This window comes from Lichenostomus cassidix, chromosome 1 (genome assembly GCF_008360975.1).
Source record: "Lichenostomus cassidix isolate B80296 chromosome 1, HeHo_3.0, whole genome shotgun sequence".
In the NCBI taxonomy this organism is placed as follows: domain Eukaryota; kingdom Metazoa; phylum Chordata; class Aves; order Passeriformes; family Meliphagidae; genus Lichenostomus; species Lichenostomus cassidix.
The window spans coordinates 37,047,299-37,063,538 of record NC_139479.1 but is presented as its reverse complement, the minus strand read 5'-3'; the positions used below and the strand labels follow the sequence as shown (position 1 = coordinate 37,063,538).

At 37.7% G+C, this 16,240-nt stretch overlaps 1 protein-coding gene across 3 annotated transcripts; it reads left to right on the top strand.

Annotated features, from left to right (window-relative positions):
* The first annotated feature begins 407 nt into the window (after nucleotides 1-407).
* Nucleotides 408-15,448, top strand: ERCC5 (ERCC excision repair 5, endonuclease). Of its 3 annotated transcripts, XM_085056749.1 has the most exons (16): nucleotides 408-559; nucleotides 698-815; nucleotides 1,450-1,625; nucleotides 2,121-2,236; nucleotides 2,333-2,425; nucleotides 3,208-3,268; nucleotides 4,178-4,321; nucleotides 5,164-5,371; nucleotides 5,633-6,772; nucleotides 7,147-7,379; nucleotides 7,756-7,875; nucleotides 9,383-9,596; nucleotides 11,361-11,505; nucleotides 12,305-12,507; nucleotides 13,361-13,443; nucleotides 14,785-15,448. In XM_085056749.1, the coding sequence occupies exons 2-16, from the start codon at nucleotides 728-730 to the stop codon at nucleotides 15,334-15,336; spliced, it is 3,576 nt and encodes a 1,191-aa protein (XP_084912875.1). In that variant the 5' UTR covers nucleotides 408-559; nucleotides 698-727; the 3' UTR covers nucleotides 15,337-15,448. The 3 variants fall into 3 exon arrangements, with proteins under 3 accessions (XP_084912875.1, XP_084912880.1, XP_084912889.1); XM_085056754.1 differs by lacking the exon at nucleotides 408-559 and having other exon boundaries at nucleotides 567-815; XM_085056763.1 differs by lacking the exons at nucleotides 408-559; nucleotides 698-815; nucleotides 1,450-1,625; nucleotides 2,121-2,236; nucleotides 3,208-3,268.
* Nucleotides 15,449-16,240: the final 792 nt, after the last annotated feature.

The following is a 16,240-nucleotide window of genomic DNA, read 5'->3' as shown; positions in this document are numbered from 1 at the left end:
TCTTCACAGGAAGGTGATTAGATATTGGAAGCGGGTCCCAGGGAGGTGGTGCAGTCACCGTCCTTGGAGGTGTTTAATGAAAGACTGGACGTGGTATCTGGACTATGGTCTAGTTGACAAAGTGACGTTCGGTCACAGGTTGGACTCGAGGATCTCAGAGATCTTTCCCAACATGACCGATTCTGTTCTCTGCTGTCTGGGCAGCCGAGGAGCTCACCGGCCTCAGGAACCGCGGCGCCGCCCGCAGTCGGAGAGCGGGAGGTCACCGGTGCCGCCCGGCCGCGCTGTGAGGGGCGGGCTGTGGGCGGGCTGTGGGCGGGCTGTGGGCGGGCTGTGGGCGGGCTGTGGGCGGGCTGTGTCGGCTGCTCCCGGCCGGGCCTGCGCCTGCTCCGCCCCGCGCACGGCGGTTCCCGGCGGCCCGCGGGGCTGTGCCGGGTTGGGCGTGCGCTCGCTGCGCGGGGCGGAGGCTGTTGGGCGTTCATCTTCCGTTCCGGGTCCCTTCCGCGTCCCTTCCGCGTCCCTTCCGCGTCCCTGCGCCAGGATCCGCTCCCCGATGCAGGTCCGGGACCGCGACCCCCGCCAGCCCCTGTCCCTGCCTGTCCCGGCCTGAGCGGCTGCCTCGTTATTTCTGTTTGCATAAATAAAGCAGTCGCGGGCCTTGTGATCTGTGGGTTATTCCTCCCTTTGTGCCTCGCAGATTTTCTCTCACAGCAGCTAAGAAAGGACAATGGGAGTTCAAGGACTTTGGAAGCTGCTTGAATGCACCGGGAGACCTATAAACCCAGAAACGCTGGAAGGGAAAATTCTTGCTGTTGGTATCCTTTACTTTGAAGTAAAGCTGGTGAACCGAAGTTCCAAGGGAGGTTATTTTAACTATTTACCTTATAAATAAGTGATTATCTATTTTTAGAAAATCATTGTTATTATTACATTTAAATCTCCAGCGTTTTGGTAAATGGACCTTTTGCTTTATAATATGTGAAACTAGCTAAGCTCTTTATATTTTCACCTTTTATAAAACAGACTTTTTTAATAGGTTGGTTATACAAGTGTTGGACTATGGAGTCTTACACTTTACAATTAATAGTGCTACTGTCAGTTGAACTACAAGATGAAAATGTTTTAATACTTATGCATCTGCTTTCCTGTCCTGTATACTTGGTTAAATGCTGTAAAGATGTGGAAGGAAGTTACCCTTCATTTGCCTGTAAAAATAACTGGGGAGGTATTTGCTGCCTTTTGCTTCCACTATGCTTTCCATGCAGGGCAGTAGGGGAGATGATTTATTCTTCTTCCAAGTTTGTAGCTATGTGGATAATCTTGGTTTCGATAAGACAAGCCTAGAGCTGTGGGCAAAAGCCATTCAGTCAGATATGTGTACTTTATAGGAGCTCTCAATGTGGTATATGTGTAAGAGAGCACATTTTTTCCTCTCAATGGTTCTCTAAGATATCAGTATTTGGTTGAACCAAGCAATAAAGGGAGCCAGAGATCGTGGTGGTATTTCCGTGCGGAATGCTCACCTCCTCACTCTGTTTCATCGACTCTGCAAGTTACTGTTTTTCCGGATTCGACCTGTCTTTGTTTTTGATGGAGAGGCACCTCTTCTGAAGAGACAAACCTTGGTAGGTACCTTTGTGAGACATTGCAATGCAAAAGATGTATGTCTGCTGATAGTATGCAGCCATTTTCCTTTTCCTTCCTGTTGTTCTGCTTACGTTTCTGAGCTGTGAGGATGTAGGGCTTTGCAGGTATCCTTTTCAGTCCCAGCCTGGGTCAGCTCTTGGAGCATGCAGCAGCTCTCTTTTGATCTTGGCAGGTTTGATTTGCATAGAAGCCAGGTTGCAGAGAAGTAGGTGATGGCAGAAGCCTGGGTTGTGCTCCAGAATGGACCTGGATGCACTTCTGCAGGCCTTTGTACCCAGAAGCTGCAAGCTGTTCCTGAGTCCCACAGAAGAAATAGACATAGATTTAAAGGCTCTGAGTGCTATGTCCCCAGTGGTGTAGGATGAGTTAGGAGTAGCTCATTGGCTCAGCACACAGAATTTTAATAGGGATTCACTGGATATGCATGTTCAGCATCTAGCAAAATCTTGTTGGTGTTAATCTTATTTTCATAGGCTAAGCGAAGACAAAGAAAGGAAGTTGCCATCAGTGATTCCAGGAAGACTACAGAGAAACTCTTGAAAACACTTTTGAAGAGACACGTTATCAAAACTGCTCTTAAAGGCAAAAGGCAAGAATAAAAATTATTTTTCCTTTGTTTATAAGTGAGAGGTAAGTATTTTTGAAGCTGTTAATTGCTGTTTTGTTTTTTCTTTTTTTCCCTAAGCAATGAAGCTTTGCCCAGTATTACACAAGCTCGAAGAGAAGGAATTGATGATATGTATGTATTGCCTACTTTGGAGGATGAAGAGAAGAATAGGTAGGTAGAATTAAGAAAAATAGCTTGAATGTCTTATAATAAACTTGGATAAATGTGTAAACCACACTTTTTGATGCTGCTGAAAGGCCTTTGACGTATGAGACACTCTAACATATATATATATAAAGTGTGTTTTTTGACTTAGATTTTATTTCAGTTTCTTTTTCAATATAGAAGCCTTCTAGTTATTTATGGGAAAGTAACAGAAGAAGCTTTCAGCCCACAGATTAAATTTCTACACTGGATTCATATTTAAGGATGGAGGTTTTACCTCAGTATCTGTGGCCATGTCTGTACAACTAAATGGGATGGATTATTCAAGCTTGGGTGGCGGCTGCTTGTGTGGCAGCTTGATTCTGTTTTGTATTAACATGTTCAGCAGAGGCAGGCTTTGTCTGTACTTGTTTGTACTTGTCACATTTGTGACATCTTCTTAAATAACACTAAGTGAGAATGTGAAGTTGCCCTGGAGGTTATTCTTTGCACATCTCTGCTTTTGTATACCTCAAATGCTGACGAAGTAAGAATCATTTCATGATCTAAACAGCAACAGTTGTCTCCATCCGGTCTTAACTGATATCAGTCTGCCTTCTTACTTTCTGCTGAGATCTTTTTGACCTGTGTATGTATTTGTATATGTGTTTGTATATAAATGTATGTTTGATGCTGTGAATTTTTGTACTTAACTGTGAAGGGATGACTAATGTCTTTTTGCTTAAAATAGAAACTCTAATTTCCTGGGTAAATATCTACACTTTTTGTTTTCTTTTTGTGATTTTTAGCTCAGATGAGGAGGAAGAAAAAGAATGGCAAATGAGAATGAGCCAAAAAATGATGTTGCAAGTAAGTGCAACATAGTTGCCCTGTTACTGTAAACAATCCTCTCATTCATGTGCTATGCCTAAAAGACAAACAAAAAAACTTAAAAAGATCCAATTGTTTGGAGATATAGGTCTTACTGTAGCAAACAAGTTAATTTTCAGTACTCTGAGAATTCCTATTAATAAGGAAATATAAATTTAATTTCTCCACTAGAATACAGCAGAATAGAAAATTCTCATGCTATCCTTTCTTTTTCTTTTTACTACTTCCTCTGAACATATGGAGAAGACATTGGTTTTTGTACCAATGAAAGTGAAATACATGCATTTGCGCACACGTTTATGCATGTAAAAGCATATTTAACAGAATTCCATAAGTGCTTCTCTAAATGTGAACTGAAGTTGAAACATTTCAGTCCTTGAGTTTTCACAGATAAATTCCATATTTGCTTCTGTTGTGCTGATCTTCTAGGAAGAGGAGAAGAGAAATACATAACCTAAGAAGGAGACATCGTAAATTAAAAAATTATCTCTGCTTTCATCAATTAAAAAAGAAAAAGAATAGAAATGGAAAAAACTCATGGAAAGACTGTTTATCTTTGAAGTAATTCTTATTAAGAAGGGGAACCTCTTTGAAAAAATTAAATCAGAATAGCCGAGCCTATATCACCTGCTGCTGTGATTTATACTAAGTATCTTTTTGTAAAAAGAATAAAACCAAGTTTCTTTGTATGGTGTACATCGATGAGGTACTTAACCTTATTTTGTTACATAGTAGTTACTTGTTTTTTTCTTGTTTTCTTCCCCATATGGGAAGTAGCAATAAAGTTCTTTGGGTTTTTTTTTTGTCTTGTTTGAAATGATACTCTAAATATTTTATTATTTTTGTTGTGCTGTAATGTAAAATATGTATTGTTTTCTATTTTTATAGGAACAGTTATGTGAAAATCCTTACTCTGTAGATATTGAGTCAGAAGACTTCCACAAGCTGCCTCCAGAAATAAAACATGAGATCCTGACTGATATTAAAGAACTTACAAAGCGAAGAAGAACGTTTTTTGAAGCAATGCCAGAGGTAATGTTTAAAATAGCTTTCAAGGCATCAGAATAGAGCTATTAATGCAGATGAAGAAAGAGTATTACATCTGCAAAGCTTTATGTCCTGGACTATTTAATAAGATATGTTACTTAGATGAGAAAAAAAAATCCAATGAGATAATGACTCTTAATGTCCTTATTTCTTGATTTCCACTAAAATTAACACAGCTAATTCAATTTGGCAAAAATGGAAAAAGTCATGCTGTGTTTCATGCTTCATCAGCATTATGCCCAAGATTGCATAACATACTACTGATGTGGATGAACCAGGCAGAATGAACACAGTTTGGATCCCAAACCCTGAGGTTGTTAGAGGAGCTGGCAGTTGGGAAAAGGCTTTTTTAACTTAGGCAGATGTGTTGAAGCTGTTCAGAGACAAATGGGAAATCCTACAGTGCCACTTCAACAGTGATATTTTGAAAGTACAATACATATCAGATCATATGATGGCTTGTGTCCAAGTGTAAGCTAAGAGCCATAATTTAGAAATGATTCCCATGTGGATTCTCTTTTACTTACTTTTTTATTTTTAAGGTTGGGGGTGAGCTCTGATAACCAGCTGAGTTTTTTTGGTCACAAAATTGAGATCTCCTATTTAGCCAGCATTCAGAACTACTGGTATCTTTCAGAATTGTTGTGTGTTGCCAGTATGGTATTGCTTTTGCTTGGGAGTGCAGCAGCCAGTGAAAGACAAATGTTTGCTGCTTAAAGGAACTTTTGAAAGAATTCCCACACTCTGGAAGCGTGTGGGAATTGGTTTTTGCTTAAAAGGGGTGCTTTATTTCAATTGACTTGTTTGTTTTGTTTTGTTTTTTTGAGGACTCTGATGAATTTTCCCAGTACCAGCTTAGGGGTTTGCTTAAAAAAAGCAACCTCAATCGGTGCATAGAAAATGTACAAAAAGAAATGAATCAACAGCATTCGGGTGAAATCCAAACACAATATGAAAATGAAGGTGGTTTTGTGAAAGAAGTGGAATCAAGGAGGGTGGTCTCTGAAGAGACTTCTCACTATATTCTGATAAAGGGTATGTCAGGTCTTAATTTTGTAAAATCTGTTGTTTGGAGTGTGTACTCTGCAACTGGCAGTTTTAAGAAAAACCTGAATATTGTTTATTGGTTCATGTGGCCAGTACTTTGTATGAAGTGTGCATTACTGTAATACATCAGTAACTGTGATCAGTAAACCTGTAGAAAAATGATTTATTAATCTTTATATAATGACATTCATTATGTAAAATGGAATGTTATTATAAAGCAGTTTTTTTCAACAAAAAACTTTTTTTCAGGTATTCAAGCAAAAGAAGCTATGAGTAGAGACTTGGAAACTACTGCAGGACCCTCATCAAAAATGCATGATTCTACTAAATTAAATAAAACCAATGAATCTCCTGCTAATGCAAAGCTGGCTGCATCTGACAAGGTGCAGACAGAGAAAGATGACAGTGTAGTGACAGCACCCCCCTCTCCTCGGACTTTGCTTGCTATCCAGGCAGCTATGGTAGAAAGCAGCTCAGAAGAAGAACTGGACACAAGAGAATTGAACGTGAACCAACTTGTATCAGAGGAAGGCAGTGTGTCTCCAAGAACATTGCGGGCAATTCAGCAAGCTCTCAGTGAAGATGATAAAAGGGAGGAAGTTGTTACTGCAACAGCTAATGAGGTGCTATCAGAAAAAACAGAAGTGAAGGATTTTCTGCTTTGTAGCTCAGATGAGGAAGAGCAGATTCCTGAAGTTAAGGAGAGAAAAAACATTCCTACAGCTACAATTTGCTCACCAATCCAAGTGACTGTGCAAGATGCTGAATTTGAACAGAAGAGTCAGGAGTTGAAAAAAAATCATATTACAGCCAAAGACACTGGTATATCCAGAGATGAAAATTATTCTGCTATTGAAAATACTAGAAAAGTCAAGGAAGATGTAGCCAGTGAAGAAAATTATTCAGAAAATCATATTCCACCCAAGGACACCAGTATATCCATAGCTGAAACTTACATTAACAATACTAGAAAAGACACAGAAGATGTAAACAAGGAAGAAAATGGTTCTGAAAATGGTATTTCACCAAATGATACCAGTATATCCAGAGCAGAAAATTATTCTTATATTGACAATAGTAGAAAAGGCAAAGAAGACTTAGAAAAAAATGATTCCAAAATGGACTTAAAATCTCTGGGAGATAAGGATATGAATTTGTGTGCACAGAAGCCAAGCTGTTCCCCTGTGAAAACTAGTATAGAGGCTTTGATTCATGCTGAAACAGACCTTTCTAAAAATGAGGAAAACTTGAAAATGTCTGAAAATACAGAGGAAGAAATTTCAGAAACAAAGGAGAATGTATCTGAGGATATTAGATTTATTCCAGAAGCAAGAGATCCTAAGAAAGAAAGAGAAGGGATATCACAGTCTGAAGACAGTGATTCTGATGGTATGTGCTTTTTAATTGTGTGAAAGTATAAGAAAATAGGACCATATTGTATGTGTAGTCAGTCAAAGATAACCTTTTCTTGAAGTAAGAAATGCTTTAAAATACATCTACTCCCAGATGTGTAGGAGGCATAAAGAAGATCTGAGCTATGTTTTTCCCCTTAATGTCACATTTTATCATTGAAACCTGAGTATAGAATATGGAGAGTCAGGAAAGCATGTTGTTGTGTACCTTGAACTTAACTGGTGTATTAACAATCAGCCACTTGGCTTATGCAATTTCACAATCTTTATATTATTCTTATACTGTATATAGGAAAAAAAAATCTCTGCCCAAGTTAAGAATGTGTGCAAGTTTCTATTTTCCTTTAATAGGAAGCTTTATTGAAGTGGATGCTGAAAGCAGTAATGAGGCTGAGTTTCCTACTAAATATGATGAAAAAGTCAATGATGAAACGGTGCCTTCAGAAGTGGAGGCAGACAGACCTGATGTTGTCACACAGGACTTGCTGAAGGAATCTGACGAAGTGCAGTTGGGAGACACTCAGAATGTTGAAAGAGAAGCTGATGGTAAAGATGCAGTGGATGAGTGGCAAGACATCAGTTTGGTAACTCCTTGTTTCTTGTTTTGAGCTTATAATGGAGTGCTTTGTCTCCAAGTAGTTATTAAGGAAAACTATTAGACAGCTTCTTACTGGTTCATTGCTTTCTTACATATGTATCTAATTGTATGGGAACTGATCTTTCTTTAAAGATGGTTAATCATAATCTCCCTAAAGTCAAGGGAAAACTTCAAGGTTTTAGCACATTGATGACTAGAGCCATCTCTGGTCTTACAATTTGCTGCATTAGAGAAGATATAACAGCTTCCTACTGTAAATTAATGGTTCATATACCTCTAGAATAATTGTCGTTGGAGACTTAGTGCTTTGCTAAGTATACATGAATTGTTGAAATAATAATAATCTTGGTTTCTAAATTCAGGAAGAACTAGAAGAATTAGAAAAGGACCTCTCAGCTGAGCAGAATACGCTTCAGTCTCAAAAACAGCAGCAGGAACGTGTTGCTGCTTCTGTAACAGGACAGATGTTCTTGGAAAGCCAGGTAGTATTTGTTGAGTCATTTGATTTGTTTCCTCCCTCCACTCCAGTCACTTACTCAAAAGCTGTTAGTAATTTTTTTCTTAGTCATAGGTCACCTTTTTTCTTCTTACGAGCTTGTTTTCTTCAGTTTGCTTGATTTAAAATATTGACAATGCTGAGGTAATCTTGAACTCCAATAATTTTGAGTAAGTGTAACAACATTATAAAATAATAATATAGTTATGGATAAGTCAGTATATCTTTTAAGCATATATAAGTCAGTATATCTTTTAAAGGTTGGGCCATTTTGATCTTTGCCTGTTTTTGTGAAAGGTGCAAAATGAGCAAAAAATATTAGGAAGCTATATTCAGCAGCAAAAAGAATTGATGCAGTCTGTGTGTTAGGTGAACTGTGATTTCCCCATGGGATTAAAAGGTAAAAAATGACAAGAAGTCTGTATAGTTTGTGCCCTGAGTAAGCAATTTGAGGATTCTCACCAGTAATGCCTGAATAAGTTACTTTTGTGTCAGTATTAGTGTTCCAAGGTTAATACAATGTATCTGCGTTAACATACCCATAATATAGTAGACTAGTGATAGTGTCTGTGATGTAATAAACTTATGCTAACAGATATGTAAGTGCTTGGTTTTTTTCCTTAATGGGACAGTTTAGGTCGTTTTAAAATGATATTTTGATCTTGGTTGAATATTTGCACATACTTGTTTTTTCAGGTGATTTTTTTAAAGGCCAGTAGATTGCTTTTGTAATATTACATGCCATATAATCATAGGCACACCATTATAGTTGCAAGTGTTTTGATCCTGTGCTTTTATTCTTAATGAAAGTAAAAATTAAAAGTCTTGAGACTGATTCTGTCAAGCCTCAAAAGCCATCTGAGTGAAGAACATGATCCAAACTTGTGTAACTTACATAAGTCTGTAACCCTAGTGTGTGTGTGAGATATGTAACTGACATTAAGTAATGTATTCCATAAAAGCAAAAATCTGTCAAAGTAGAGGCATATCAAAACACTATCCAAGGAATGATTAGTCTTCCCACTGTTTCCTGTTTGATATGAATGTTTCTTATATTCTTTCATACTACTTTCTTAGATAAAGTGATGACCAAATATTTTCTTAAATATGATTTTTTTTATTTTACTTTTTATATTTAATCTGCATCTTTCTTTCATGGAGCCCACATAATTGTAATATATGGAGTTTGCTCCTTGCTGTGCAAAGCAATACTTAAGTATGCTTGTGTAATTAAGATAGCAGATTCTCAAACCATTTGGTAAAAGTGTGCTCAAGTAGTGCTTGTCTTATGTGGCACTGTCTGCTTGAGAGGACTTGAGTGGGGATTCCCCCTTGACTTAACTGAGTTTGGCACTTTTTACTGGAAGTTTAAGGTTTGCTGTCAAATATTAAATAACTCTCAAGTGGGAATCTAACAGTTCTGAGTCAAGCAGAAGTATATTAGAATTTAATTCTTCTGATGAATTATTAACTGTTTTCCTTCCATCCTACAGGAGCTCCTCCGTCTGTTTGGCATTCCGTATATTGAAGCTCCTACGGAGGCAGAGGCACAGTGTGCCATGCTGGATCTTACTGATCAGACCTCTGGCACAATCACCGATGACAGTGACGTTTGGTTATTTGGTGGACGACACGTTTATAAAAATTTCTTCAGTCAGGACAAATATGTAGAATATTATCAGTATGTTGACTTTCAGAACCAGCTAGGTAAGCCTCAGGTATTGATTTGTTAAATACAGTCTACAGAATTTTGTGTCCCTTATTACAGTGTCTGTTTTTTGCAGATTCTTTAAAGCCATTCAGTTAGGTTGCTGTTTTACTGCAAGATGACCTCCCCTGAATTTGCAGACACCTACATTTAATATACTGAGTTAGTGGGATGATCATCAAGGCTGGAGATATGAACTGTTATACTAGCTTCTGGGTAAATGTTAGCATGACTTTTCTAATGTGGTGGGAAAATGATATTCTGATGCCATCAGATTTTTAGTCTTCTGGAAATGGAAGTTAGTTTTGAGCATACTGAGACGTAATGTATTAAAAGAGGATCTGGAATACATTTATGCTCTGTAAAACATTTTTCATATAGCTGACACTGACATTTTTTTCTTCTTTCAGATTGCTCTCAAACTAGTCTAATCAAATTGTTGCCAATTTTGTTGAACTAAGCTTCAGTGTCACATCGCGTATTAGGCAAAATATGAGCCAATTTAAACTTGTTATAATGTCTTGAGCAGAACTCTTTTAAAATCAGTTTTGACATTTTCAATTTGAGAGGCTATAGACTTTGAAATAATATTTTAATATCTTTAGCATGTAAAATTTCATAACATTTTTATGTGGTGAAAAATGTGTCTTTGGCTTCTTCCAGCAAATTGAATGAAATATTTTTCCCCTACTTAAGTATGCTACTGTAGCTTAATTGGAAAGGATTGCTGTAAAAGCATGTCTGTGATTTTTAACTGGTTTTAATGTGATAAGCCAAAGCTTTTATTTATTTATTCATTGGGAAAAAATAATCATCAGTCTTTATGTCACATTCTTCTGCAGTCTTGTGCTTCTCCTTCATTCCCATGCATAGTGGACAGCTGATGGGTGTCATGACTAGCATGATGATGTGTGTTTAGACTCACATCCCTCCTTTTCTGCATGGAATTTTTTTAAAATTATTTTTTCAAATCTAAACTCTTGAAGCTGGTCACTAAAAATCAGTGTGGTTGCCTCAGACCTTACAGCCTATCAAATAGAGGTGGTCAGCTGAGTTCTTCCTTCTTTCTGGCTGTTTTGTGGGCTCTTCTGGTCATCTTAGTAACTGTACCAGCACAGAGCAAAAGACTCCCAGTTGAAGATCACTTCTGGAAATCAGAAGCATTTATATTATGGACCAAAATTCAAACATAAAGTTTTTATTTGAGTCTGGCTTTACTAAATTCAGGTCAGCGTTAGATGAGAACAGAACAGTGACTGGATTAAATAAATGTAAAAAATATATATCTTAGCAACTCTGAATTTTGAAATTGCAGAATCACAGAATTATTTAGGATGGAAAAGAACTCTGAGATCATCAAGGTCAGTCTTTGGCTGTTCACCACCTTGTCAACTAGACCATGGCACTAAGTGCCACATCCAGTCGTTTCTTGAACACTTCCAGGGATGGTGACTCCACCACCTCACTCCACAGTCCATTATAATGTTTAACAATCGTTTCCATGAAAACATTCCTCCTGATGTCCATTTTGACATATTAATTTTGGCAAGATGTATTTGCCAAGTTAGCACAACTATTGGTGCTTAAGCTAGCAGGAGCATATTGATGCTGCTCCAGAATATAATATGACAAATTCTGATGTTGTATTAAATATAATTTTATGGAGTTAATGCCTTTGTGTTCCTTTCAGTTTTTGCCTCTCAGATAATGTTTTTTAAATTTGTAAGATAATAAGAGCTGAATCCACACACTTTTTTTTTCAGGGTTGGATAGAAGCAAGCTAATTAATTTGGCATACTTGCTTGGAAGTGACTACACTGAGGGCATCCCAAATGTTGGCTTTGTAACAGCAATGGAGATTTTAAATGAATTTCCTGGGCGTGGCTTGGAACCTCTCTTAAAATTCGCGTATGTTTTGCTTTTTTGTCTCTCCATATTATGGCTATTAATGAATATGCTTTTCTGATGCTTAAGCATGCAGCAAAACATATGACCATCATTGACCATCATTAATGGGACTGAGTTAGCTGTATTATATCACTATTTGGAATGACAGGTAAATCAGGTGACAGGTTGATATACCAATCACAGTGTGACTATTGCAGACAATAGAACAGCTGTAGAACTGTGCATCTGGCTCAGAGCTGATTGGGGGGCTGGATCCATAGTGGAGCAGAGGTTCGTTCTCCCAGAGTTTGTGATAGGTTGCTGTAGCTTGCTCATAAGAGAAAAGGCACTTGAGTGAGGGATGGATGACCTGGAAAGAGACAGGCAGGTAGGGTGTGGGCAAAAACAAGATTTGAAGAAGGCTGAGGCAGCTGTATTGGCAATGGCAAGGATGCTTAGAAGTTTTTTTTTTTTCCTTTCTTTTCCTTGTGTACCAAAAAAACCTCCAAAAATAACCATTGTGTGTGGAACATCCTCTGCAAGTGAGGCTGAAGTTGGGGCCTTCTGTTTTGCAGCTTATGGGGAATCCAGGTGATGTTTGCTTCTGTGGCTTACAGTGGCTGTATTTAATGTGTATGCTTTGTCTTTTCTACTTTTTAGATTGTTTGTCCCTTTGGTCATTGTTCATTTGGAAATTTTCTACCTCATCTCTTGTAGTAACTGAAGTAGGGAGAATAAGGCTATTGAAATTAGCATGGTGGTTCTTGATATTTCAAATTTTATTTTATGAGGCAAATTGGTAATTTTCTCTGTTTTTCAGTGAGTGGTGGAATGAGGCTCAGAAGAATAAGAAATTGAGGCCTAATCCACGTGATACCAAGGTCAAGAAGAAACTGCAGGAGCTGCAGCTTTATTCAGGTTTCCCAAATCCAGCAGTGGCAGAAGCATACCTGAAACCTGTGGTGGATGAATCAAGGGGTTCATTCATCTGGGGAAAGCCTGATGTAGAGCAGATCAGAGAATATCCTTTTACTTGTTAGGTGAAAGTACGCAAAATTCATGAGTCAGTAATGGAGCGTCAGGTTTTTAACATCTATGTGGTGTGAGGGGCCCCAAGGTCCTGCATGTGCTCCCCTAAAATGATACCAGCTCTGGAATGGAAGGGAATGCAACCATGCATGTGTGGCACTCAGGGCTGCTCTGCCCTCCTGGAGAGGAGGCTGCCTCACTTTGCATGCAAGAGAATCTTGTAGCTGAACTGATGAGTAGTCATATTAAGTTTCTATAACTGTCGTGTGCCTGTTTCTAGGCTTAGAGTAGAATTGTTTGCACACTCCCTCTGTTTGTTTGCCATTTTTCACAAATAAGTTTGAAAGCCTAGACAGAAATGGTGTTTCAGTCTGCACTTTATCCATAGTTATTCTCTGCATTTCTTCCAATAATGTCTAGTTTTTGCACCTGTTGCAGTCTGAGCTGCAGTGAATGGATGAAAAGTAGATGGCAATGAATGCAGCGCTGATAGTGTTTTAAACAGTAAATGAAACTTCCAGTGGGTGTAAGTATAAAAATAAGGTTTTTTTATAAGCATTTTGTGTTATGGCAATACCATGTAGCCAAAGTGAGTTTTGTCTTCACTGACACATGCTTTTGGAAATGTTGATATTAGAGAAAAAGTTCTGTAACTAATGGAGATGTAGCAGTGTGATTGTAATATGTTGTTTTAACTGAGAGTCTTTTGACTGATTTTGTAGTACAAAAAGCTTTGAAGTGGATCATTTTTTCCTCCAGACATTGTTTACTTTGGGAATTTTCATTTTATGTGCTTACAAAATACCAGTCATAGCCATTTTGTAAAGTTCCTTAACTTTCTGCACATTCTGCAAGGATCACTTTGGCTGGACTAGGACAAAGATAGATGGAATTCTTTTGCCTGTGATGAAACAGCTGAACTTGCAGCAGGTGAAGTAAAAAAAACTACTTGTATTTAAGGGTAACTGTAAAATTATGAGAGAAGCATTTTGAAAAGAACAGTAGGTATTATTTGAAGTAAAATACCTTTCTCAGAAGCTGGGCTTTGGTCATACGGTTTTAAATATTTATATATATGTAATTTTTTTTAAAAAGTCATTAAACTTACTTTTCTAGACTTCATTTCTGTATGATTTGAGTGCACTGTGAGGGGACTCTGCATAATTTCAATTGTTGATTTCAAGTTTTCTTACCTATAGAGCACCTATCTCAAGTCCAAGCTGCTGTTTGTTCTAGACATAGTGGAAGCTACAGGTACCTCAAGCTACTTTAGTACTTCTAGAAGACAGTGTGCTGTCTCTAAAAAGTATTTATAAAAGTGCCCCTAAGATTTTGGTGAAGTTATGCTGCCCATTTGTTGCTATACACATCCTTCGAGGAGGAGTGTGGGCTGAACTGTTGAGCAAGTGCCCATTAATAATATTACTCTAATTTCCAAATAAATGTTCTGTCAACTTTAATAACACTTGAAAATGAATAGTAATGCCTGCTGTGATAGCTGTCAAAGTGGGTTGTAAAATTGATCCCCAATATAAGATTATTTTCTCCTTTTGCCATACACAAGATAGAAACATTGTCTAAATCAGTGTTCTAGGTTCTCTGTATCACTTAAAGGAGCAAAAACTATGAAACTCCATAGTTAAACAGATGTACTTTCAGGTTGACTGGAATATCTTTTGGAAGTGTGTGTCTCAGACAATTTTAGGGAAAAAGTAGAGTACTGACTTAGTGTAAAGAAAAAGCTGTGGTTGAATAGCGCAAATCCACGCTGTGTGACAACTGCTACTTCTACTCTTCAGTCTTTATACTGTAGCAGCATGTGGTGCAATGAACTTGAGTCAGAAGCCTGTGTGTTCGTGCATTTGCAGGCACAAATGCGAAGTGCACTTACAGCATTTACTTAGTAAACATCCTGCTTTAACAGCTGGAAGCTAAGGATGTGTTTGTAAGGACATACTTAAGAGCCCTACAGAGATCCTCTGTATTAGGGTTGACAATGGCAACATATGTCTAATCACCAGCAACACAATATTTGTGAAATCTCACTGGAGTTTGCTAATTATTTATTTTATGTAAAGGTTCTTGTTGCCTAATTTCTTATAAAGTATGGGTGTTACTATAATGATGCATGTTATTGTTCACATCTATGTTGATATGTATTAATTTCATTAGGCCTTTGTCCTGCTTTGCTTTTGGATGCTTGATACTATAGCTAACAACGGAATTTGCATCACAAAAACATTCAAATGTGTTTCTGTTTTATTTTGATAGACTCAGCTTCGAATTGATTCATTCTTCAGACTAGAACAGCATGAAAAACAAGCTATTAAAAGTCAGAGACTGCGCAGAGCTGTGACTTGTCTGAAGAGAAAGGAAAAAGAAGCAGATGATGAAATTCAGGAGGCCACTGCTGTTATGGAAATGGAACTTAAACAGCCTGGGAAAAGGAAAGGGGAAGGTACCTCAGGTGGTGCAAATCAAGCTGCAGCAGCAAAAGTACAGAGTGGAAAGAGAAGAAAACATTCAGATTCCAGAAAAGAATTTTTATATGGAGGTGGTTTTGTTGGAAATTTGCATCTTTCAGAAACTTCTAGCGACTCCTCAGTGGAGGAATCTGAAGGCAGAGATTTAGGCAAGAGCAAAAGGAGGAAAAACATGTCCACAGCAGAGACAGCAGACCATAAAGAGAAGAAAGAGTGCAGTAGCTCAAGTGGTGAGGATGAAGACCTGGGAAATGTAGTCATGGTGACTGCCAAACCTGTGTTTGAAGGCAGAAAAAAGAAAACACGGAGCAAGAGAGGAATAAAAAAGAAAACATCTTAAAGAAATAAATATTAAAAAAGGGAGACTGTGCGTGATTTTTCTGACTTGAGCTTTGTAAATATGCTAATGAATTTTTTGTAAAATATAATAAATTATCCCTATTTGTAATGCATTTTGCCACACATTTTCTGTCGAGAGCTTAAATAGAAGGGATTCTAAACAATGAAAACACTAATTTTAGCACATTTATTCTGAAAGACCTAGATTGCACTTGGTAGAAGTTTCCAGGCTTCAGATTTTAAAATTGAGCCAAAACATGCCCATTTATTTGCATTCTAATTGAGCTGATAGAGCTGTTAAAATCAACTGCAATCTCTTTCTTTTTTAACTTCAAATTTAAATGAAATTCTGAAAGTTACTTGGTTTATGTCTACGTGTTGAGAGAAGTAAAATAAGTTCAATTTTTTTGCTTTTCTTCACTAAGCCTGTCTTGAAAGTTTTGTGCCCAAAGTAATGTTGTTTATTGAAGAGAGATGAGGCAAAGCCTTAAAAAATCTCAAGGGAAAACACACAGTGCAGGAAGTCCTTCTCTAATCTGATGTGTGTTAATTGTTTATGTTCTGAATGTAAAAGAACATTCATTTACAAGAATGTAAATTGTTTCTAGATTTGGAGTTACATGACTCTGTCCAAATACAGTATTTGTTTGCAAAAGTGATGTTCAGAGGTTTCTACAGTTGCAGCACTCACATTAGATTAATTTGCAAGAGACAATGTGCAGCTCAGACTTCTCAAACACCTCACTTCTCTGAATGAGGAATTTATTTCTAGCTCCTGTGGCTTAAGGAGGAAAAGCACAGAATCCTACCCATCTTATTTGTGTTCTTATGTTACATTTTAATCCTTCTTGCCTTTTCTTTTGTCTTCTCGTTTGATATTTCTACTGCATTTCTCATTGTTTCAT

Excerpts from the sequence above, each read along its gene's own strand:
- ERCC5 (XM_085056749.1), top strand. The coding sequence starts at position 728 with ATGGGAGTTCAAGGACTTTGGAAGCTGCTTGAATGCACCGGGAGACCT. Across the intron at positions 3,269-4,177 it reads GCCAAAAAATGATGTTGCAA|GAACAGTTATGTGAAAATCC; the intron begins GTAAGTGCAACA and ends CTATTTTTATAG. Across the intron at positions 7,876-9,382 it reads AGATGTTCTTGGAAAGCCAG|GAGCTCCTCCGTCTGTTTGG; the intron begins GTAGTATTTGTT and ends TCCATCCTACAG.